This window comes from Panthera onca, chromosome B3, assembly GCF_046562875.1.
Source record: "Panthera onca isolate mPanOnc1 chromosome B3, mPanOnc1 haplotype 2, whole genome shotgun sequence".
In the NCBI taxonomy this organism is placed as follows: Eukaryota; Metazoa; Chordata; class Mammalia; order Carnivora; family Felidae; genus Panthera; species Panthera onca.
In genome coordinates this window covers 28,318,317-28,340,817 of record NC_138344.1, presented here as the reverse complement: position 1 = coordinate 28,340,817, position 22,501 = coordinate 28,318,317, and the positions used below count along the sequence as shown (strand labels likewise).

Here is a 22,501-nt window from a genome sequence, read left to right as displayed (position 1 = left end):
ATTTTGAGTTTATCTTTGTATATGGCATAACATAGTCATCTAGTGTCATTATTTTGCATGTAGCTGTCCAGGTTTTTCAATACCATTCTTAGAAGAGACTCTCCTTTCCCCATTGTATATTCTTGCCTCCTTTGTCATAGACTAATTGAGCATATAAACATGGATTTATTTCTGGTGTCTCATTTCTATTCCATTGATCTATGTGTCTGTTTTTGTGTCCATACCATACTGTTTTGATTACTGTAACTTTGTAGTATAGTTTGAAAACTGGGATTGTGATACCTCCAGCTTTGTTCTTTCTCAAGGTTATTCTGGCTATGGGGCGAATTTTGCGGTTCTGTACAAATTTTAGGATTGTTTGTTCTGGTTCTGTGAAAAATGCTCTTGGTATTTTGAAAGAGATAGCATTGAATTTATAGACTGCTTTGGATGGCATTATGGACATTTTAACAGTATTCTTCCAATCCGTGACAAGGGTATATGTTTACATTTATTTGTGTTGTCTTCAATTTCTTTCATCAGTGTCTTATAGTTTTCAGAGTACAGGTCTTTCAGCTCTTTGGTTAGTTTTATTCCTAAGTATTTTATTATTTTTGGTGTGATTATAAATGGGATTTTTTTTCTTAATTTCTTTTTCTGCTACTTTGTTGTTAGTATATAGAAACAATAGTTTTCCTTATATTTAAAAAAAATTTTTTTTAATGTTTATTTATTTTTGCGGCAGAGAGAGAGAGGGATACACAGGATTGGAAGCAGGATCCGGGCTCTGAGCTGTCAGCACAGAGCCCAACGCAGGGCTCAAACCCACAAACCATGAGATCGTGACCTGAGCCGAAGCTGGATGCTTATCCAAGTGAGCCACCCAGGCGCCCCAACAGTCTTCCTTATATTAATTTCTGTATCCTATAATGTAACTGAATTCATTTATTAGTTCTAATAGGCTTTTTTGGTAGAGCCTTTAGGGTTTTCAATACATAGTATCATATCATCTGCAAATAGTGACAGTTTTCTTTCTTACCCAATTTGGATACTTTTTAGTTCTTTCTTTTATCTGTTTGCTATGGCTAGGACTTCCAGTATTATGTTGAATAAAAGTGGTGAGAGACTTGTTTCTATTCTGATCTTAGAGGAGAGTTTTCAGCTTTTCACCATTGAGTATGATGTTAGCTGTGGGTTTTTTATATGTGGCCTTTATTATGTTGAGTTATATTTCCTCCACATCCACTTTGCCAAGAGTTTTTGTCATGAACGCATGTTGAATTTTGTCAAATGCTTTTTCTGCTTCTACTGAGGTGATATTTTATCCTTCATTTTGTTAATGTGGTTGTATCATGTTGATTGATTGGCAAATATTGATCCATCCTTACATTTCTGGGGAAAATTGTAGTTGATCATCATGGTTGGTGATACTCTTAATGTATGTTGAAATCAGTTTGCTAATATTTGTTGATGATTTTTGCATCTGTGTTCATCAAGGATATTGGCCTATAAAATTTTTTGTGATGTCTTTATCTGGTTTTGGTATCAGAGTAATGCTGGCCTAATGAAATGAATTTGGATTTTTTTTTTCTATTTTGAAATAGTTTGAGAAGAATAGTTATTAACTCTTTTTTTAATAACTTGGTGAAATTCACCTAGGAAGTCATCTGGTCCTAGATCTCTGTTTATTGGGAGTTTTTTGATTGCTGATTCAATTTTGTTACTAGTAATTAGTCTGTTTGGATTTTCTATTTCTTCCTTATTCAAGGTTAGAAAATTGTATGTTTCTAGAAATTTATCCATTTCTTCTAGGTTGTCCAATTGGTGGCATATAATTTTTCATAGTAGTCTCTTACAAAATTCTTTTTGTTTCTATGCTATTGGTTGTAACTTCTCTTTCATTTCTGATTTTGTTATTTGAATCCTTTTGATGAGTCTGTCTAAAGGTTTATCAATTCTTTTTTATCTTTTCAAAAACCAGCTCTTAATTTCATTGATCTTTTCTACTTTTCTATCTCTATTTTATTTATTTCTGTTCTGTTTTGTCTGAGTTACTTTCTTCTACTAACTTTGGGTTTTGTTTGTTCTTGTTTTTCTAGTTCCTTTAGGTATAAGATAGGATGGCTTATTTGAGAATTTTCTTGATTCTTTTAAAAAAAAAATTTTTTTTTAACGTTTATTTTTATTTTTGAGACAGAGAGAGAGCATGAACGGGGGAGGGTCACAGAGAGAGGGAGACACAGAATCTGAAACAGGCTCCAGGCTCCGAGCTGTCAGCACAGAGCCCGACGCGGGGCTCGAACTCACGGACCGCGAGATCGTGACCTGAGCCGAAGTCGGCCGCTTAACCGACTGAGCCACCCAGGCGCCCCAATTTTCTTGATTCTTAAGAAAAGCCTGTATCACTATAAACTTCCCTCATAGAACTGCTTTTATGACTCCCAAAGATTTTCAACTTTATGTTACCGTTTTCCTTTGTCTGCATATATTTTTTAATTTTCTCCTTGTTTTCTTCATTGACCCATTGGTTGTTTAATATCATTTTGTTTAGTTTGCACGTGTTTTGGGTTTTTTTCCCAGTTTTCTTAATTAATTTCTAATTTCATACCATTGTGCTCAGAAAAGATACTTGGTGTGATTTCCATCTTAAATCTATTGAGACTTGTTTTATGGCCTAACATGTGATCTGTCCTGGAGAGTGTTCCATGTGCCCTCAAAAAGTACATATATTCTGCTGATTTGGGAAGAAATATTCTGCATCTATTAAATTCATCTGATCTGTTGTGTGGTTCAAAGCCACTGAAGTCTGTTTTTTCTGATGTAAGTATTGCTGCACCAGGTTTTGGGGGGTATGGGGGAGTGGGGAACTGATATTTGCATGGAATATCTTTTTACATTCTCTCACTTTTCAGTAGGCTGTATGTGTCTTGAGTCTGAAGTGAATCTCTTGTAGGCAGCATGTAGATGGACTTACCTTTTTTGTCCATTCAGTCATTCTATGTCTTTTCATTGGAGCATTGAGTTCATTTACATTTGAAGTAATTATTGATAGGTATGTAAGTATTGTCTTTTGGTAATTGTTTTCTGTTTTTGTGGTTCTTTCCTGTTCTTCTCTTGCTCTCTTCCATAATGATTGATGACTTTTTTTAGTGCTCTGCTTGTATTCTTTTCTATTTTTTGTGTATCTTCTATATTTTTTTGGTTTTTGGTTGCTATGAGGTTCATATATAACATCCCAGATATATAACACATTTGAAAGGCACATTTTCACTCTACCTCCCCACATTAAACTTTCATACTAGGTTTATAAGTGATTGATCTACCAACTTCATTATGTGTTTACCAGTAAAATTTTTCCCTTTCATAATTTTCTTCTACTCATAGCCTTTTCTTTTCTGCTTAAAGAAATCCCAATTAAAAAAATAAAATTTAAAAAAAAAAAGAAATCCCTTTAACATTTCTTATAGGCCAGTTTAGTGATGATGAACTCCTTTAGCCTTTTTTTTTTTTTTTTTTTAATATCTCTCCATAAATTCTGAATAACAGTCTTGCTGGGTAGAGTATTCTTGGTTGTAGGTTTTTTTCTTTCAGCACTATGTATATATCATTGCCACTCCCTTCTTACCTACAAAGTTTCTGCTGAAAAGTTAGCTGATAGCCTTATGGAGGTTCTCTTGTACAAAACTAGTTGCTTTTTCTCTTTCTTCTTTTAAGTCTCTCTCTTTAATTTTTGACATTCTATGTGTTATGTGTCTTGATGTGAACCTCCTTGGTTCATCTTTTTTCAGGCTTTCTGTACTTGGACCTGGATATCCAACATCCTTGAACTTGGATGTCCATTTCCTTCCCCAGGTTAAAGAAGTTTTCAGCTATCGTATTTTCAGATAATTTTTTTGCCCCTTTCGCTCTCTCTTTTCCTTCTTGGATCACTATAATGTAAATGTTAGTATGCTTATTGCTGTCTCAGAGGTATAACCTAACCTTGTTGTTGTTGCTTTTAATTCTTTTTTTCTTTCTGCTGTTCCATTATTTTGCTTTCCGTTATTCTATCTTCTAGATAGCTACTGCTATCTAGCTGCTTCTAGATAGCTTCTAGACATCCTCTAATCTGCTGTTAATTCCTTCTAGTGTTTATTTTATTTCAGTCATTGTATTCTTTTTTTTTTTTTTTTTTTTTTCAACGTTTATTTATTTTTGGGACAGAGAGAGACAGAGCATGAACGGGGGAGGGGCAGAGAGAGAGGGAGACACAGAATCTGAAACAGGCTCCAGGCTCTGAGCCATCAGCCCAGAGCCTGATGCGGGGCTCGAACTCACGGACCGTGAGATCGTGACCTGGCTGAAGTCGGACGCTTAACCGACTGCGCCACCCAGGCGCCCCTCAGTCATTGTATTCTTAAGCTCTGATTGGTTCTTTTTATATTTTCCATCCCTTTGTTGAAGTTCTAAGTTCATCCACTCTTTTCTCAAGTCAGTGAGGATCTCTATGATTATTACTTTCAACTCTTTATCAGCTAGATTACATTTCTCTGTTTCACTTAGTTCAAAAATTGTTTTGTCTTATTATTTCATTTGGAGTATATTCCCTGGCCTTCTCATTTTGTTTCACTTTCTGTGTTTGTTTCTATGAATTAGGTGGAACACCTACGTCTTCCAGTCTTGAAGGTATGGCCATGTATAGGAACATCCCCTGCATAGACTATATGTCTGGAAACGTAGGCTGGCTGGCTGGAGATATAGCAGGTGCGGGCTGAAGATCTGGGGGCAGTCTGTGTCAGGGGTACCCTGATGGACCAGTTGAACAGCCACACATCTGGCTGCTCCATGCAGGGGGCCCTGTCATAACAGCTGGCTCTGGAACAAGCACAGGCCAGGGTGTCCCCAGGGTACTCCACACCAGGGCTATTTTGGCAAGAGGGCTGAAGCTATAGTCATTGCAGGCTAGGGGTGTCCCATTACCTGCTACACTGGGGTAGCTTTGTTGGGAGGGCTAGAGCTGGGATGTTTGGAGGCAGTGGTGCCATCTTAGGTATATAACTGCAACTGGTGTTGGCTAGGGACCCAGGGCTCACCAAGGTAGCAGGCCACCTAGAGTGCCCAGACCCTGCTTCCCTCTATACTATCAAGGTTGAGGAGAAACATAAACAGTGGTGTTCACCAGCACCTCTGGCAACTCAGAGAGTTCTAGCTATTCCTTCACTGTTTGGTGGACACTCTAGGGTGGTAAATGGGTTTCCTTCAATTCTAGTCTAGTTTCCCTTTAATCCGCAGCTTTTTCCTGTGTCCTAGGGTGGGCAAATCTTCTGGTCCCTCAGTACTGTCCCTCACCACTGCATTTCACAGCATTGGGGGTCATGTTCCTGTCATTACCATGTTTCTGTCTCTCCTACCCCTCTCTATGTGGTACCTCTGTCTTTTATACAGAAACTGTTCAGTCAGCCCTCAGTTCTTTGGGCAAAATTGCTCCATATGTAGGTATAGATTTGGTATGTTGATGGGTGGAGGGGAATTCAGAGTCTTCCTACACCACCATCTTGGACCTCCCTCCCCATTAGGTTTTTTCTTTTTTTAACGTAAGCTCTACACCAAACATGGGGCTTGAACTCTTGACTTCAAGATCAAGAGTCGCATGCTCCACTGAGCCATCTAGGCCCCCCTCCCATTTGGGTTTTTACGTAGATGACCATTATCATCTGCAAGTATTGACAATTTTGTCTCCTGTCCATTCTTATATCTTGTATTTTCTTTGTGACACATTAATGGTGTCTGTTTTGGCCAGGCCTCTAGTCTGCAGAGGAAGCATCAGCAGTGAGAGCAGGTTTCCTGGAGTGGGTCTCAGTCTAAGAGGGATGCACCTGAAATTCCTTCATTAAGTGTGATTTTGTGTTAGTGAATCATCCTTGAATTCCTGAACTCCCATGATGGTTCTGTTATTTTTTACTACTATTTTTTTTTTTTAAATAAGCTCTACACCCAACATGGTGCTCAAACTAAAGACCCTGAGATGAAGAGTTGCATGCCCCACCAACTGAGCCAACCCCTGGGTTAGCTATTTTCTAATTCAGAATTTTTCATTTTTATTCTTTGATGAACTTTTTTTGTCTTTATCTGGTTTTAGAAGCAAGGTTATATTAGCTTATAACCCAAATAACATATCTAATTCTTTTTTTTTAAGTTTTATTTATTTATTCTGAGAGAGAGAGAACGAGTGGAGGGGCGGATAGACAGGGAGAAAGACAGTCCCAAGCAGGCTCCACCATGGCAGCACTGAGCAGGGGTTCGAACTCATGAACCATGAGAGATCATGACCTGAGCCGAAACCAAGAGTTGGATGCTTAACCGACTGAGCCACCCAGGTGCCCCAGATATCTAATTCTTTAAAGCTTAGCACCAGCCCTCAGGGTTTGAAGGTTCTTGAGAGCATCTTTGGTTACCATTTCAATTTCTTTCGTGACTATTGAACTATTATTCATGGGGTTATTTAAAATTGAGTACGTTTTTATTTTATAGCCAGTGATACTTAATTAAATTTTGTATATATGTTCCTGTATGTATATTCTAAAGAGCCTTTTTCAGTTGAATGTTTGAACAAGGCCATAAGTCCAAAATTGTGAAATAGTTGATCAGGTGTTTCTTTGTTAATGCTCATAACTTAAACCTACTAAATATCCTTCCAGTAGATGAGCCAAATGGCCGAAGCTGGCTGGAGCAGCATGTTGTTCATCAGTACTGGACAGCCAGATCCTCAAGGTTTCCTCATAGTTTACATTTGCATTCCAATTTAGCCTCTGTCTGGTAAGAAGCTAAGTTTTTCATTTAATGTGTTAATAGAATAAACTTTGATATTTTAATATTTGCTTTAAATTTGTGGTTTAAATCAAGTACTTCCCTAAAATTTAAACTTGTTTTTTTTAAACAATTCTAATTGAACATAGTTTTAAATTATTTAATTATTTTTAAAATGAGATTAATTATTTAATTATAATCTGTCTTTTGACTTATTTTTGAAGTGAGTGGATTGGTTTAAATTAGGCCATTTATTTGATTTCTGTTTTAATGCACTTATTACAAAATCACAATTACTATTTGCCCAAACAATACACAGTTTTAAGCATTTGACTCAGTCAGATGTAATATAATATATATATTATATATATTATATATATATAATATAATAATTGGAATTATTCTCAAAGTACTTCTGTTAGAGTATTACAGTTGACATGTAGAAATGAGTATGGGAGGGCATTTAAAGCATATTATGTTTATTTGCCTTATTAATTACTTGTTAAATTACCACTAAAGGCATATATATTTTTTTAATGTTTATTTATTTTGAGGGAGAAAAAGAGAGCACACAAGGGGGGGTGGGGGGAGTGTCAGAAAGAGGGAGAGAGAATCCCAAGCAGGCTCCACACTGTCAGCACAGATGTCAAGAGTCAGACAACCAGCTGAGCCACTCAGTCTCCCCTAAATGCATATATTCCTTAAAGCATGTAATTTTACTTCATGAGAAACCTTTTCATTGACATTTGTTGTTTACTGTCTAATAGGGACCAACACTTGTATAGCAGTGACCCATTATATGTTCCTGATGACAGAGTTTTTGTTACTGAGACACAGGTTATTCGGGAAACCTTATGGTAAGATCTATTAACCTAAGTATTCATGTAGAAGATTTTATTAGTGAGAAGCCAGAATTTTAGTTTATAAGGAAAAGTATTCACAGTTTCTTTACATGCTTTCTAAAAATAGGCCCTTGGGTTTAACCTAAAACTGTTTCTAGTGCTCCCCTACAGGTAGCCTGGGGTCCTCAGTAAACCCATATTTCAGAATTGATTGTGGAGATTATGAGAATTTGGTATGTTTGCTTCTTTCCCATTTTAAATAATTTAGTATATGATTTAATTATATTAAACCATTACTTTTTTAATATCTGAGTTCAAAGAAAGTTTCCTGGTTTGCTAACTGCTCTTAATAGGCAAGAGTTTATCAATGAGAGCCTGTGTCCTATACCTGGAAACCAGAAATCTAAGAATTTAGATTGTGTTCACACAAAAATGAAAATGAGAAATGCAACATGTAGTGCTGGTATTACTGAGATTTCTAGGTTATGGTCCTCTCTACCAAAAAGTATATTGACTTTCTTAAAAATGGGAAATCTGTTTGGGCCATCACAAAGAGGAGGAAATGCTTTAACAACACTATTTCAACTTCTCTGTAAGATAATATTGAAATACCTTGAGTCTTAAGTTAATCAGATAAAAAGATTGATGTCTCTTATTTTCTAATTATCTGACCTGTTTGCCCCCAACACCCAATTTTGAATCTTTTGTTAAAACTTCTTAGGCATTACTGTAATGAACATTTTTATAGATTTAAAGTACATTCATCTTTTTTATTTCATTTCAGGTTACTTTCAGGGGTAAAAAAGCTCTTTATATATCAGTTGATAGATGGGAAGGTAACTGTGAGAAACAGTATTATAGTAACTCATTTGACACATGTAAGTTATTTGTAATTTTTCTAATTAAAATTAAATAAAAGGATTTATGTAAACCTTGGTTATATAACTTTAGAACATTTTGCAATATTAAAATTAGTTATCAAATCTACTTAACGTCCCAAAGACCAAATTAAGTTATGCATCTTTACAATGCTAGAGAATTCTTTAATAGTGTGTGTTATATTCACATTTAGTTTCAATTTACGTGTTCTGCTTTTTGTCAGTTCTATATTGGAAAGCTGTATACTATAAATTTTTTGCTTGTAGCATATTTATTTACCTGATAGGTGTTTTTAAAAAGTATAAGCCACAATTCTATATTCTGTAGAAATTAATGCTTGTATTCCTTTGAGTATAAAACTAAATATTCATTTTGTTCTCTACTAAGCATAGTGTTTAAAACAGTCACAAAATAAATATTTTAGTGAAAGAATATGAATTTGAATGTTTATAGAAGACTCCACATGTTTGCGGTTTGCTTCTATTGTAGAGCTGTTTACGATCAGTGCTAGAACAAATAGCAGCATATGGCCAAGTTGTGTTTCGACTCCAGGAATTCATCGATGAAGTCATGGGGCACAGCTCCGAAAGCATGTTACCTGGAAATGGTTCTCTTCCCAAGAAGTTGACTGAAGCTCCCTTTAGGACATACCAGGCTTTCATGTGGGCCCTGTACAAATACTTTATTAGTTTCAAAAAGGAACTTACAGACATTGAGAAGTACATCATCAATAATGGTATTTAAATGTCCTTCCCTTCTACTCATAAGACATAAGTCATATTTTGAATGCCATCTAGGTTATTAACTGATAAAAGGTTTGAAAATTCTATTGCAAGTAAGTAATAATCATGATAATTTTTAAATCATTTTAAATTTGTATTTTAAGCCATTCCATTCCCTAAAAATCCAAATACTATAGAAAGTTTACAGTGAAATTATTCTTTCTGTGCTATTTCTCCAGTCAAGTACTCAGTTCCCTTCCCAGAGGCAACCAAGTCATAAGTTTCTTGTGCATCCTTCCAGAAATAATTTAAACATATGCAAGCAATGCATATTCATATATACATACCTTGTAGTCTGTTAACTACTCTCTTCAAATTATTTTCTAATTTAAATTTTGAGGATTATATTATACAAAAATGTAAAGAGCCTCCTCATTCTTTTCTACAAATTCTTTTTTACAAAGATGTATGAATGTATCATAGGCTTATCGCCTTTTGTTTGTTGTGGACTTTTTTATTTTATTTTAGAGAGAGAGAACGCAAGCAGTGGGGAGAGGGGCAGAGAGGGAGAGAGAGAATCCCAAGCAGGCTCCATGCTTGGTGTAGAGCCTGATGCAGGGCTCAATCATATGACCCTGGAATCATGACCTCAGCCAAAATCAAGAGTTGGATGCTCAATTGACTGAGCTACCCAGGCACCCCCAACCACCCAACCAATCCCCTTTTGATGAACATTTAGGCTATTTCTGATCTTTTGCTATTGCCAACATTGCTGTGGTGATAACCACTAACATGTAATTGTACACACGAGCTGCAAGTTATAGCATAAATTGTTCATGGAATTGCTAAAGTTAAAGAGTATGTGATAGCATGTGTGATTTTGATACACATCACCACATGGTTTTCCACAGAGAACAGTTGCCAGCAATGTATATGAATACCTGTTTCCTTACACTCTTACCAACAGTGTGCTGTCAAACCTTTTGATCACCAGTATGACAGCTACAAAATGGTAACCAGTGTCAGCTCCCCTCCACCACTTTTATTTTCAACTACTACAAAAAATAGTACCCAGAAGACCTGTATTCTCATCATCCAACTTCCCCTATAACTTCCACCCTTGCATATAGTATGTTATCAAAACTAGGAAATTGACATTGGCACAATACATGTAATTGCTCTGCAGACCTGACATGAGTTTTACCAGTTTTGCAGGTACTTGATATTTTGTGGGGAGAGGAGTAATATCTTTGTGTATAGTTTTGTGACACTTTGTCACATGTATATATTTGTATATCCACTTCCATCTTCAGGATACGGAGCTCTGCCAATCCCATGAAAAAACTGGCTCTTGCTCCCCTTTGTAATAACCATCCCCTCACTAAAACAGTAGTCAACTGTTATCTGTTTATTTGCCCAGTGTAAGAATTGAAGTCGAGTTTAAGAATCACTTTTATTTCCTTTTCCCTGAAATTCAGTTACTTTATACATTATTTTTCTTCAGAGTTGTTTTTTCTTTAGGGAAATTAGCTCCTTACGAAATGAGATTAAAACCCACCACCCTCCAGTTCGCCATATCTTTCTATGACTTAGCTTTTATATCACATTCTGAATGCAGATATTCTTCCTTGCTAGTGAGTTTGATTCCTTGATAATTTTGCAGACACTACAATAACTCTTGCAATAGTGGTGGACAAGTTGTCACCTCGACTGGCTCAGCTCAAAGTTCTCCACAAAGTATTTAGTACTGGAGTAGCAGAAGTTCCACCTGACACTCGAAATGTTGTTCGGGCATCTCATCTGCTCAACACACTGTACAAGGCCATTCTTGAATATGACATTGTTGGAGAAGCCTCTGAGCAAACTGTATGTAAGACTTTTGTCCTTTCTAAGTTGTATGACTCCATTCTGTTCAGCCAAAGGAGTGGTGGATAGACTGTCATATAGTTCTTTGTAAAAATAGTACTTAAATCTTGTGTCAGACAGCTGTTCAGAGGGTGTTTTTGTTTTTAAAGAGAGAGTGTGTGAGTGGGGGAGAGTGGCAGAGGGAGGGAGAGAGAATCAATCTTAAGCAGGCTCCTTGCTCAGCACAAGCCTGACACTGGCCTCAATCCCATGACCCTGAGATCATGACTGGAGCTGAAATCAAGAGTTGGATACTCAACTGACTGAGCCACCCAGGCATCCTTTTGTTTTGGTTTTGGTTTTGGTTTTGGTTTTTTCAGAGTTTTAAAATTGGCTTCTAAATTCAAGGCTACAGGAAACTGGCTTCTTACCTTTAATCGCCAAGGTCACCAGAAGGATGAAGCAAGAACAAAGCAAAGCATAAAAGCAAGATGTGAAAAATGCCTAGCTGACTTATTATAGATATTTGCAAGCAACTCTTCCTTGAATAGAAATACAAATCTATTATATGAGGTATCTAGAGTAGTCAAATTCATAGAAACAGAAAGTAGAATGGTGGCTGCCAGGGACTGGGTAGAGGAGAAAAGAGAAGATATTTAATAGGTACAGAGTTCCAATTTTGCAGCATGCCAGAGATCTGTTTTCACAACAATATGAATATACTTAACACTACTGAATTGTACACAGGTTTGTACTGCAGGTTTGTTTGGTCAGATACACATTTTGTTTGGATGTTTGGATACACATGCACTAGGTATATTTCCTAGTTTGGTGATGTAACTTTTCTCACCATTTTGATACTTCAGTTCAGTATAAAACAGGTTGATTTCTTTCAGCTATGCAGTTTTTTTTTACTATTTGGAACTATAGTAGAATGAAATCATTTCCTCATTCCAAATGGACATTTTGCTAATAGTGTGCTTTAGATAGGATAAGCGTGCCTCAGTTTGGACTATCCTATTTAGAACTGTTGTTCCTCTTTAATTTTCACTCTCAAGAGAGTCCTGGTATGGACTACAGACAATATGGTCATCTCATATTTAGGTGAGTTTTCATAAGGATTTTATAGAGTATGTTTTGGATTTTTAATTTCTTTTTGTCAAAAAACAATTACTTTTGAAAAGGTGTTTCAGAAATGTTTAAACTTCATTTTATCCAGAGACAAGGGGGTTCTGAGAGTTGATTGTGCACACTCTGTCCTCAGGTCTCCCTGCTGTTCTCTCTCTGGGTGGAAACAGTAAGACCCTACCTGCAGATTGTGGACGAGTGGATCGTGCATGGGCACCTATGTGACTGCGCTAGGGAGTTCATCATCCAGAGGTTGGGTCCTATGCACAGCTCGGGAGACCTGGGGTGCTGCTCATACCTTTTTTCTCTCACAGGAAAATAATGCACTTTTGTAGTTCAGGTGATACTGAGGGAGACCAGTGCAGTGACAGACTATGTTTTTACCATAAACAAGTTGTATTGAATTTTTATAGAAGATGTCAGGAATCAGCCAAAAATATGTCTCCCAAGTTTTATGTCAGTTCACAGCTTTCCTTAGCAAATTCTGCTTTTTAAATGATAGTGTGTTTATGGTTGGCTGGTATAGTAAAAGGCATATTGCTTCCTAAAGAGGGAATTTAGGTGATAATAAGTGGCTTCAACTAATTGCTGTTATAAATTAATCAGTAGGATAAAAGATTTGAAAATATTACAGAATATGCCTCGAGTACATTTATTTTTCCAAATTAGCTGGCTTTTTTAACCTTCTTAATAAAATATTTAAGAAAACAATTAAGGAAAATCATAATTCACTTATGATTTCCCCTTCAGTTAATTGATTTTTCTGAGCAGAATCATACAAACTGCAAATGTAGAACTCTCTTAACTCACTTTTAAGTTATGCACTCTGTTTAGATGTGTGGTTTTTATGGATAGCTATCCATTTAACTCATCAGAAAGGAGACTGTTAAGTCCTTACAACTCTGAAAAGGTAACCCTGCTTATACACTGCAGATGTAAATTAGCTAGCCTCCTTTAACTGAATCTCATGTCTGTTATTATATCGTTTTTCATCGATCTTACATGATAATTTTTGTGAAAATGGGATTCTGGCTGTTATTAGAGGGTGGTGAGTGACCATCATTTGATTGTTAAAAGCATTTCAGTTAAGAATCTGTACGGGTCGAAAAAAATGTAGAAGTGTGGAGATTACTTTTATAGGAAACGGCAAAATCGGTAAACTTTTATTCTACTTCTAAAGAGAATCAAAGTAATCATATTTTGTTTAATTCTAATTCAAGAAACTTTTTGTCATAGACTCTAAATCTGAAGTTCTCTTTTGGCCAGCAAAAGAGCAGGACACAGGATGAAAAGCAAGAGATGGCTAATATCCTGGAAGACAGGAGCCCCAAATAAGGGTCCTTGCCCCGTTTTTATTAAGATCAGAAGGCTTACAAACATGGCGATGGACATGCACAAAGAGAGACTGAATCTGTGAACATTAACTTGTAGACGTGAGGGAAAGGGAGTCTTGAAGATATTTGGGGTTAGGGGTGTGGGTTAATACAAAGCAAAATCCTGACACCGGGGCAGTCAGGCAGGAGGTTGTTTACAGCAGACTTGAAGCACCACCTTTGTTTATCTTAGCTAGCCTAGGGGTTGAGACTGGTAGGGGAAATAACCTCAGAGTTAACAAGGCACCTTTCTTTTGTTAATCATCTCCCCTCCGGGCTGCTTCAGCTGCAGCCCAACAGTCTGTAGCCCAATTTATCTGTTTACCTAACTTGTTCCTTTCCTCCTGTGAAAGCAGCTTTCTGCTATAGTACTAAACTGGGGGGGGGGGGGGGGGGGGTGCTTCCACCCTGAATATCTAATCTTGTTTATTTCATATGTTCTATATTGGGGCTTCTGCCCCACCTTCTCTATACGTATTTACCTAATCTTGTTTACCCAAACCAAGGTGTGAGCATCCTATAGCTTTGTAATTCTTTATGCCTTGTTAACCCATTGGTATAAACCCAGGAAATTTCTAAGCTTATTCCCCACAACTTTTTACTTAAATTTTACCTGTGTCATTCAGAGTATTTATCCACTTTTCTGTTAAACTGAAGTCAGATAAAACCTCTGCCCCATTTTGCCTGAAGATTGCTTCATATTACTAATAACTGATATTATTGTGTTTTGGAATGTCTGGACAACATGCCTAAGCTAAAACAGATACACTGTTGTTTTTAAGGAAGTAAAGTTGAAGTTTAAAATTCTTTTGAATCTCTATAGAAACAAAAATGTTCCAGTAAATCACAGAGACTTTTGGTATGCAACTTACACACTATACAGCGTATCGGAAAAGACAGAAAATGAAGAAAAAATGAGTGATAATGCTAGTGCAAGTTCTGGCAGTGACCAGGGGCCCTCCAGCAGGCAGCATACCATGGTGTCCTTCCTCAAACCTGTCCTTAAGCAGATAATTATGGCTGGCAAGTCAATGCAGCTGCTGAAGAACCTGCAATGTGCAAAGAGCACCACGTGCCAGGACACAGCCAGAGGTAGCAGGTTCCTTTTCCATGTATCCCTCAGCATTCGGGCAATTACTCTGTCTTCATTTTTGTCATCCTGAAATATGTAATTATTTTGTAGTTTGAAAATTATCAAAGCCTTTTACTTTCATGGAAATTATCACCTTGTTACTGCTCCTAATTGAAAAGATTATCCTCGGTGAAAACTTTTAGCACTGTTTCAAAGGCAGTGATTGCAGTGATGATAAGTTCCACATGCTTTTTCCTTAGTCTGGATTCCTTAGAACTGGTCATTTAAAAAATAAATCTCTAGCATTTCTTAATGCAGTGCAGCATTTAGCTGTTGAGGACATAAATGTAAACCCTGGCAGATATGAATTTGTTGGTTAGCAGTTTAGACTTGATCATAGATTTCAAGAAAATCTTGATATAATTTATGGCCTTTTTTGATACAATTTAAGCAAATACTTCAACTTTTAACAACTGACTAAAAAGATTTGAAAGGTGTATATAGCCTTAATTGTTTTTAAATCACCTTAATGTTACATTACTTTGAATTGTTGTATTTACTTTAAATAATATTTTCATTTTGTGGAATATTTCCTTTTTGACTGAATAATAAAATGTAATGAGCTTTCAGGACCACTGTCAAAAGTGTTTTCCCCGATGAAATTATGACTCTTATAAGTATTATAGTGCTGTCCAGTATGGTGGTAACTTAACTTTTAAGCACCCTACTTAGGGTGTTACTCTGTTCAGAAAAAATTAGCTCATACTTTGTTTATGAACTTTGCAATTATCTAACAGGGTATAAAAGTATTTAGTTGTACTGTACTGTGGAAGTAAAGAAACAGGGATAAACTCTCATAGGCCAAAGGAAAAATACCAGACTATATTAGGATAAAACTACCTAATGCTACTTAATATTATTTACAGGAATATAGTTCACCAAACATATTTCTTTGTTTCAGATGCAGAGAGAAAAAGCTTGTATACCCTGTTTCTGGAATCTGTACAGTCGCGTCTTCGACATGGAGAAGATTCCACTGCACAGGTCCTCACTGAGCAGCAGGCTACCAAAGAGAACCTAATTAAGATGCAGTCCATTGCTGAAAGGCATCTTGAACTGGATGATGTTCACGATCCCCTGCTGGCAATTAACTTTGCAAGGTGATATATACCTGCAAGATTTTAGATAATTGAAATGGCAGAATCTGTGCAGTATTTAGTAACTGTTAATTTCTGCTAGTTAGGGCTTTCCAGCCTTAAAAATAAAAACCTTTGTAGCTTATCCTTTCTAATGAATGGAATGCAAGAGGGCACTGTGTTCAATTTGGCCTCCTTGTTTGTGAAAGTCCATAGACTACCTTGTGTCCTACATCCATGGGGAGTTGCTGTTACTCATACAGAAGATACTTCTGAAAGTCTAGGTCTTGTGCAAGCATGTCACACATACACACACACACACACACACACACACACACAAACTCTCTACTTAAAATGTATCTTGGCCCTTAGGTGGTTTTAGGCGCACCATGCCTTACTGTCTAATGGCCCTTATTCACCTCATATACTGCCTGAGACGCAGTGGCTAAAAAGACCTACTCAGTATTTGACCCTTAAGGCAGAAGTGGTTGAAAAACTCTTTCACTTAAAGGATATTTGGGGTGGGCGGGGGGAGTTTCTTTCTGTAATAGTTGGTAATTTTAAGACTAAAGGTAAAAATGGGACTCTGGAGTTTTGCTTTTAAGGGAATTCTGTTGATAGCAGCTCATAAAAAAAAAAAAAAAAAGACTCACGTTTTTATCCTAAAGGTTGTATTTGGAACAGAGTGACTTTCATGAGAAGTTTGCTGGTGAAGATATATGTGTGGATAGATCATCAGAATCTGTGACATGCCAGACTTTTGAGTTAACACTGAGATCTTGCCTGTATCCTCATATTGATAAGCAGTATCTCGAGTGCTGTGGAAACCTCATGCAAACTCTGAAAAAAGACTACAGGTATAAAGGAGTAGTTTAATTTTGGAAGTAGTCAGTAGTTTATTGCACTTTAAGAACAATTGAAATTATTTTAAAACCTATGTTTCAAGTTAATTTTTAATAAAGTAGGAAATGAGTATGCAATAAATAATTTTGAGAGAATCAACTAGCCATCTGTGTTTCACACCATTATGTTGTGAAATTTAATCCTTTATTTCTGAGACTCTACCCCAAAAGAAATACAGAAAAAGCTTGTTGCACAAAAATGCCCATCTGAAAGTTTGCTGTCAGAGGGAAGAGCATGAAATTACTTAGTAATAGATGACCAGTTCTTTAAATTATGGCATATCCATAAAAATGGCATATCCATATAAGCTATGGCAAATCTGTCATGTATGAAGTTTATAAAGTTTATGTTTCTCCAGAGTTTTAAATAATGTAAAATGTTCTTAAATCTTAAAAAGGATATATAATATGGTGGGAACTATATTTTTTCAAATGCATAGAAAAAAAAGACTAGAAAGAAATATCCCAAATATTAACAGTAGAAATTCACTATGAATAGCAGGATTTGGACTGACTGTTACACTTTTTTTTTTTTAGTTTATTTTATTTATTTATTTTGAGAGAGAGTGCGCGTGTGCGCAAGTAAGCAGGGGAGGGGCAGAGAGAGAGAGGGAGAGAAAATCCCAAGCGGGCTCTGCACGGTCAGCACAGAGCCTGATGTGGAACTCGAACCCATGAACCATGAGATCATGACCTGAGCTGAAACCAAGTGTTGGACACTTAACTGACTGAGCCACACAGGAGCCCCTAGATGGTTACACTTTTTTTACTTTGGCCATCTTTCTACAGTGTTATAGAAAAGTAACATTTCTTTCTATTAAAGGCAAACATATACTATTTTTATTATTTTAAAAGTCTCTAAGAGGTGTTAGTATTTTGGGATTTTTTTTTTTGTTTGTTGTATTTCTGTTTTTAGTAAATGTAGAATGTAAAACTCTTTCAAAATTAGTAGTATACAAAATCTGCTACTGATCTAAAATTCTGTCTCATGAGTGTAAGATCTTTCTGTAGCTTATTTTCTCTCCATTTAGATTGGTTGAGTACTTGCAGGCCATGAGAAATTTTTTCTTAATGGAAGGTGGAGATACCATGTATGACTTCTACACATCAATTTTTGATAAAATAAGAGAAAAGGAAACCTGGCAGAATGTGTCTTTTCTTAATGTTCAGCTTCAGGAAGCAGTAGGACAACGTTATCCTGAAGATAGTTCACGGTAAAATATATCACCTTTTTATTTTAAATAATATAAAACAATCCATGTGTAATAACTCCTTTGTGAATTCTTACATACATCATTTATTCCTCACACTAACCCTATGAATTTTAACATTATTTTTCATATTAGAAAACTGAGGCCAAAGGTAGCTACATGACTTAACCTACTAAGCAAGAAGTGATGATGAGCTGGTGCCATGTAGACTGTCAGGGTCTGATGTCCTCCCTCATAGGACAGTGTTAGCCACTGGGTGTGGAATTTCTCTGCCCACTGGCCTCACCCTCCAGCCAAATGCACTGGCCTTCTTACATAGGAGTCTTAGGCCGTGTTTTGAAACAAGAGCAAAATTCTCAGGGCCTGCTGAGGCCTGAGCTCCGGGCCTCATAGACCTTCACTTCTACCACATGCTGTTGGTCAAACCATGTCCTAGGCCAGCTAGGTTCAGTGGTGGGAAATAGATTCCACCACTTAATGGGCAGAGTTGCATGTTTTCAAACTGTTAGGTGAGCTTATCCCCAACTGTGGAGCTAATCAACCCTTTCTCCCTGTCAGTATGCCTGCTGAACAACTCACCCAGGTCTGTGGGTTGGTGCCATCAAATCTTTGTGAAGCAAAGACTCATCTTGTACGCTGCTTGGCAATCCTTTTTCCTGTTCCATGTCCCTGTTCAGCTCTCTTTCTCAGCTCCCTCAATGGTCCTTCAAAAGTAATAGTCATAATAATTAACATTACATGCCAGACAAAGCATTCTTTCTCTCACAACCACACCCAAGTTCCCAACCTACTACTTAGTAGATTATTTTTATTTTTAATTTCTTTTATTTTTGTCACTCTTATTACCTTTAATTCTTCTATAAAAGCAGAATTTTCATCAGTTATGTGGTTAGTAAAAGCAGGGTGTAACAGCTGGATTCTTTCCATAAGAAGTAATTGGTACCCAGCAATCCCCAGAGGGAGCTAGAGAAAGTTGTTTTTCACTACCAGCAGAAACTCATGAACTTGTTGTATTTAATATGTTGCAGTCTATTACACTTATTTTTGTTGCTCAGACTGTCTCATTTTCACCCAGAGGGAGACCCTTCATTCAGCCCTAGTAATCTCAGAGAGCATTCTTACTTTCAGGACTAGATGTCCAGGCTTGTCTTGTGCACCTCCTGCTAGGAGCAGTAGTCCCATTTAATTGATGGCTTAAAAAGCCCTTGATCTGGTGCCAGAGTGTTCATCAGTATTGGATTGTCAGTACTTCTGGGCTTAGTTGACAGACCTGGAAAATATGTAGGAAGAAAAAATCATAAGCTCATATTGATATTTCCAATTTATATTAAAGATTCATTTTTCACTTCTTTGATTTTCCTTTGTATTTCTTCCCTTGAGTGCTTACTAATACATTGATATAATCAATGGTTTTATTCTCTAAGTAACAGTTCCAAAGTGACAATAATAGCAACAAGCCCACTGAGAGTTTAAATTAATGCTTGTGATTATTTTCTCTTCCTCTACTATCAAGCCATCAGAATACTGTATTTCAAGGTCACTTGGAATAATTCTCCATGTGATTATGCTACCAACTTAATGTAGGGTCAAGTTCATTTGTTTTAGTTTACTTTCTACTTTTAGGAATTTCTATTTCTGTTTCTTAAGTTAAAGTCATTGGTACAAAAGGAGATCTGTCTAGGGAGCTGCTTCTCTTAAGAGGGCAAGCTTTTACTGTCTGGTTCATTTCTCAGCCTCATTTCTAGTATGTGTACACATATAGACACATCATGTTCTCTCTCCTACCACACTTTACATTTCAGGGATTCAGAATATTTCTGGTTTGCCCAAGAGCTATACTTTCCCTGCTTCATAGCTTCCTCTAGTTATGTGCACTTCCATTTGCATGGCCTGGCAATGGTCTGCTTTCCTACAAAGTCCTGCCTGGCCTGGATTGGTGTAGCACCCTATGTCTGCTTTGTGATTTGCTCTGGGCTCTGAGGAGAGGGATTGACTTTCTTTCACCTGCTTGGCATGGTGATGACAAATAACGTATTCAGTTAGTGCCTTCTGAGTACTTAGTGGATACACATGTAACAAATTTATGGGCTAAAAAAATTCTGACTAGTGCCTGTGACATGGAATGAATTGGTTAATTTATAAGTCACATGCTACGTTTTCCATCTCTAGTTGTAAGGCTGCCTCCCCACCTCCATGGTACACTTAAACCTTCCATGGTCTGCATCCCAGTTTCATCACTTGATGCCCCTATAATTGTGGGAGAGTTACATCATTTCCTAGTCTTCTGACAGGACTACTCTGAGGATTAAATGAGTAAGGGCACTTAAGTGCCCATGTAGTGCCTGGTGCAAGGACATTTCCTTGCATATTTGTTGATTATTTCTGTTGAGGGTTACTTTCAAAGCATCATTAGGAAAGAATGGATGAAGCAGTGTGCAACACCTTTGCTTTGGAAGCAGACCCATTCTTGTTGACACACTTGCATACACACTCTTCAAGGCAAGGAGAGCAACCTCCCCCCCACTATCTTCAGCAGAGGGTCCATCTTCTGAGCCTGAATTTTAGCCTGAATTTTACCACAATTAAGCACCCAACCTATTACCATTATATTTTCTTCCCCAACTTCATCTTTTTTCCTAATTAACTTACTACACTTAAGAGTCTCTTCTCTTTCATAGCAAAACCCATTGTTTAAAAACTTTGCCCCTCTTCTAAAACCAAATTCTTATTCTGGAATATAGGCTAGAAAACAGGACTTTATTTAAATATTTGCATTCCTTTTATGAAATATGTCTTCTTTGAAATACGTAAATAAAATAAATAGTAAAATGCTAGTGGTTTTTTAGAGTTTTTTTTTAATGTGAGCATAGAATTTTCACAAACTAAAACTGAAATTTCTTTATCTAGTCTGTCTATATCTTATGAAAATGTTGACACAACTAAGAAGAAACTCCCTGTTCATATCTTAGATGGTCTAACCTTGAGCTACAAGGTATGTGCTAATACATTTAGTAAGAACATTGTTTTCTATTAAAATTATAAGGTACAAGTAATAGGTTACTTTCTACTCTAATTTTCTGTTTTTGTTTTCATAGATCCCATGGCCTGTGGATATTGTTATAAGTTTGGAATGTCAGAAAATTTATAATCAGGTGTTCCTTCTCTTATTGCAGATAAAATGGGCAAAATATAGTCTGGATGTTTTACTATTTGGTGGTAAGATTTGTTTGCAACAGATAAATTATAATTTAATTTTAGCCCTGAAAAAAAGAAGTAGGTGATCTTTGGTCATTTTTTATGTATATACAAGTGCCCAGATGACAAGTATTTATAGTAACAGTTTTACAGATGTCAGAATTAACTTCCCTGAATGAAATACCAGGGAATTATGGGGCGCCTGGGTGGCGCAGTCGGTTAAGCGTCCGACTTCAGCCAGGTCACGATCTCGCGGTCCGTGAGTTCGAGCCCCGCGTCAGGCTCTGGGCTGATGGCTCGGAGCCTGGAGCCTGTTTCCGATTCTGTGTCTCCCTCTCTCTCTGCCCCTCCCCCGTTCATGCTCTGTCTCTCTCTGTCCCAAAAATAAATAAAAAACGTTGAAAAAAAAATTAAAAAAAAAAAAAAAAAAAAAAAAAAGAAATACCAGGGAATTAGTACTGCAGTCAACCTGAAATATAGCAACTTGATTAGGAATTTAGCCAGAATAAATATTCTTAAATTATGCAAAAATTTTTAATGACAAGTTACTGGGACTTTGCATTTAAATTTATTTATTTTTTTAATATTTTTTTTAACGTTTATTTATTTTTGAGACAGAGACAGAGCATGAACAGGGGAGGGTCAGAGAGAGAGGGAGACACAGAATCTGAAACAGGCTCCAGGCTCTGAGCTGTCAGCACAGAGCCCGACGCGGGGCTCGAAATCACGGACCGTGAGATCATGACCTGAGCTGAAGTCGGACGCTTAACCGACAAGCCACCCAGGCGCCCCGCATTTAAATTTAAATGACCGTGATAATCAAGGTGATAAGGGGGAACTTTTCACTGCTTTACCTTCCAGAGACACTGAAGGCATGGTCCCTGATGTGACTCCTGTACAGTGCCCTTTGCGGGTTGATGATGACACCAGAAGTCCCACCCCTGTGCAGTGGTATGGGTGGGGCCTGAGTAGATGTTCTTCCCACCTACTCTGATTTTGCATCTTATACAGAGCTAACTAGTACTGCTGGAAAACCACAGTTCAGAGAAGGACTTTTATGTGAAGAAGACACAACTGTTCAATTTGGACCACAGAAGGAAACAGTAAGACAACAGATTCATCGTATGTTCCTCTTGAGAGTGAAGCTCATGCACTTTGTGAACAGCTTACACAACTACATCATGACCAGGGTTTGTGTCTGGATTACTTGTGATATATTTATAGGTAAAAAGCCCACAAAATACTTGTAGACTGTAAGTGTGAAAATAGCGCATATGAAATATTTGATCATAAAATAACATGGCAGTGGCGGAAATATTTTTTTAAACATTCCACAGAATGTGTATCTTGAGACTCCTGTCCCTCCTGTCCAGCAGCCTCTTGGGAGAGGCATACCCAGAGCTCCTCTTTTGGAATTGCCTTTAGAACTTG

General features: G+C 37.0%; 1 protein-coding gene across 9 annotated transcripts in view; it reads left to right on the top strand.

Moving 5' to 3' along the window:
• Nucleotides 1-22,501, top strand: part of TUBGCP5 (tubulin gamma complex component 5) — a 69,155-nt gene that overhangs the window by 37,410 nt on the left and 9,244 nt on the right. For 3 of the 9 annotated variants that reach the window (XR_009605820.3, XM_060617929.3, XM_081795845.1), the window contains 14 exons: nucleotides 4,615-4,722; nucleotides 6,657-6,774; nucleotides 7,533-7,622; nucleotides 8,392-8,485; nucleotides 8,976-9,222; nucleotides 10,872-11,074; nucleotides 12,318-12,433; nucleotides 14,378-14,646; nucleotides 15,588-15,786; nucleotides 16,431-16,619; nucleotides 17,696-17,878; nucleotides 20,783-20,867; nucleotides 20,971-21,091; nucleotides 22,082-22,260. Coding sequence is in view for 8 of the 9 variants with exons in the window: in XM_060617929.3 (XP_060473912.1) it covers nucleotides 4,615-4,722; nucleotides 6,657-6,774; nucleotides 7,533-7,622; nucleotides 8,392-8,485; nucleotides 8,976-9,222; nucleotides 10,872-11,074; nucleotides 12,318-12,433; nucleotides 14,378-14,646; nucleotides 15,588-15,786; nucleotides 16,431-16,619; nucleotides 17,696-17,878; nucleotides 20,783-20,867; nucleotides 20,971-21,091; nucleotides 22,082-22,260 (2,201 nt within the window). In the remaining variant the exon portion in view is untranslated. The remainder of the gene's footprint in view (nucleotides 1-4,614; nucleotides 4,723-6,656; nucleotides 6,775-7,532; nucleotides 7,623-8,391; nucleotides 8,486-8,975; nucleotides 9,223-10,871; nucleotides 11,075-12,317; nucleotides 12,434-14,377; nucleotides 14,647-15,587; nucleotides 15,787-16,430; nucleotides 16,620-17,695; nucleotides 17,879-20,782; nucleotides 20,868-20,970; nucleotides 21,092-22,081; nucleotides 22,261-22,501) is intronic. The other 6 variants (XM_060617932.3, XM_060617930.3, XM_060617933.3 and 3 more) reach the window with 6 other exon arrangements.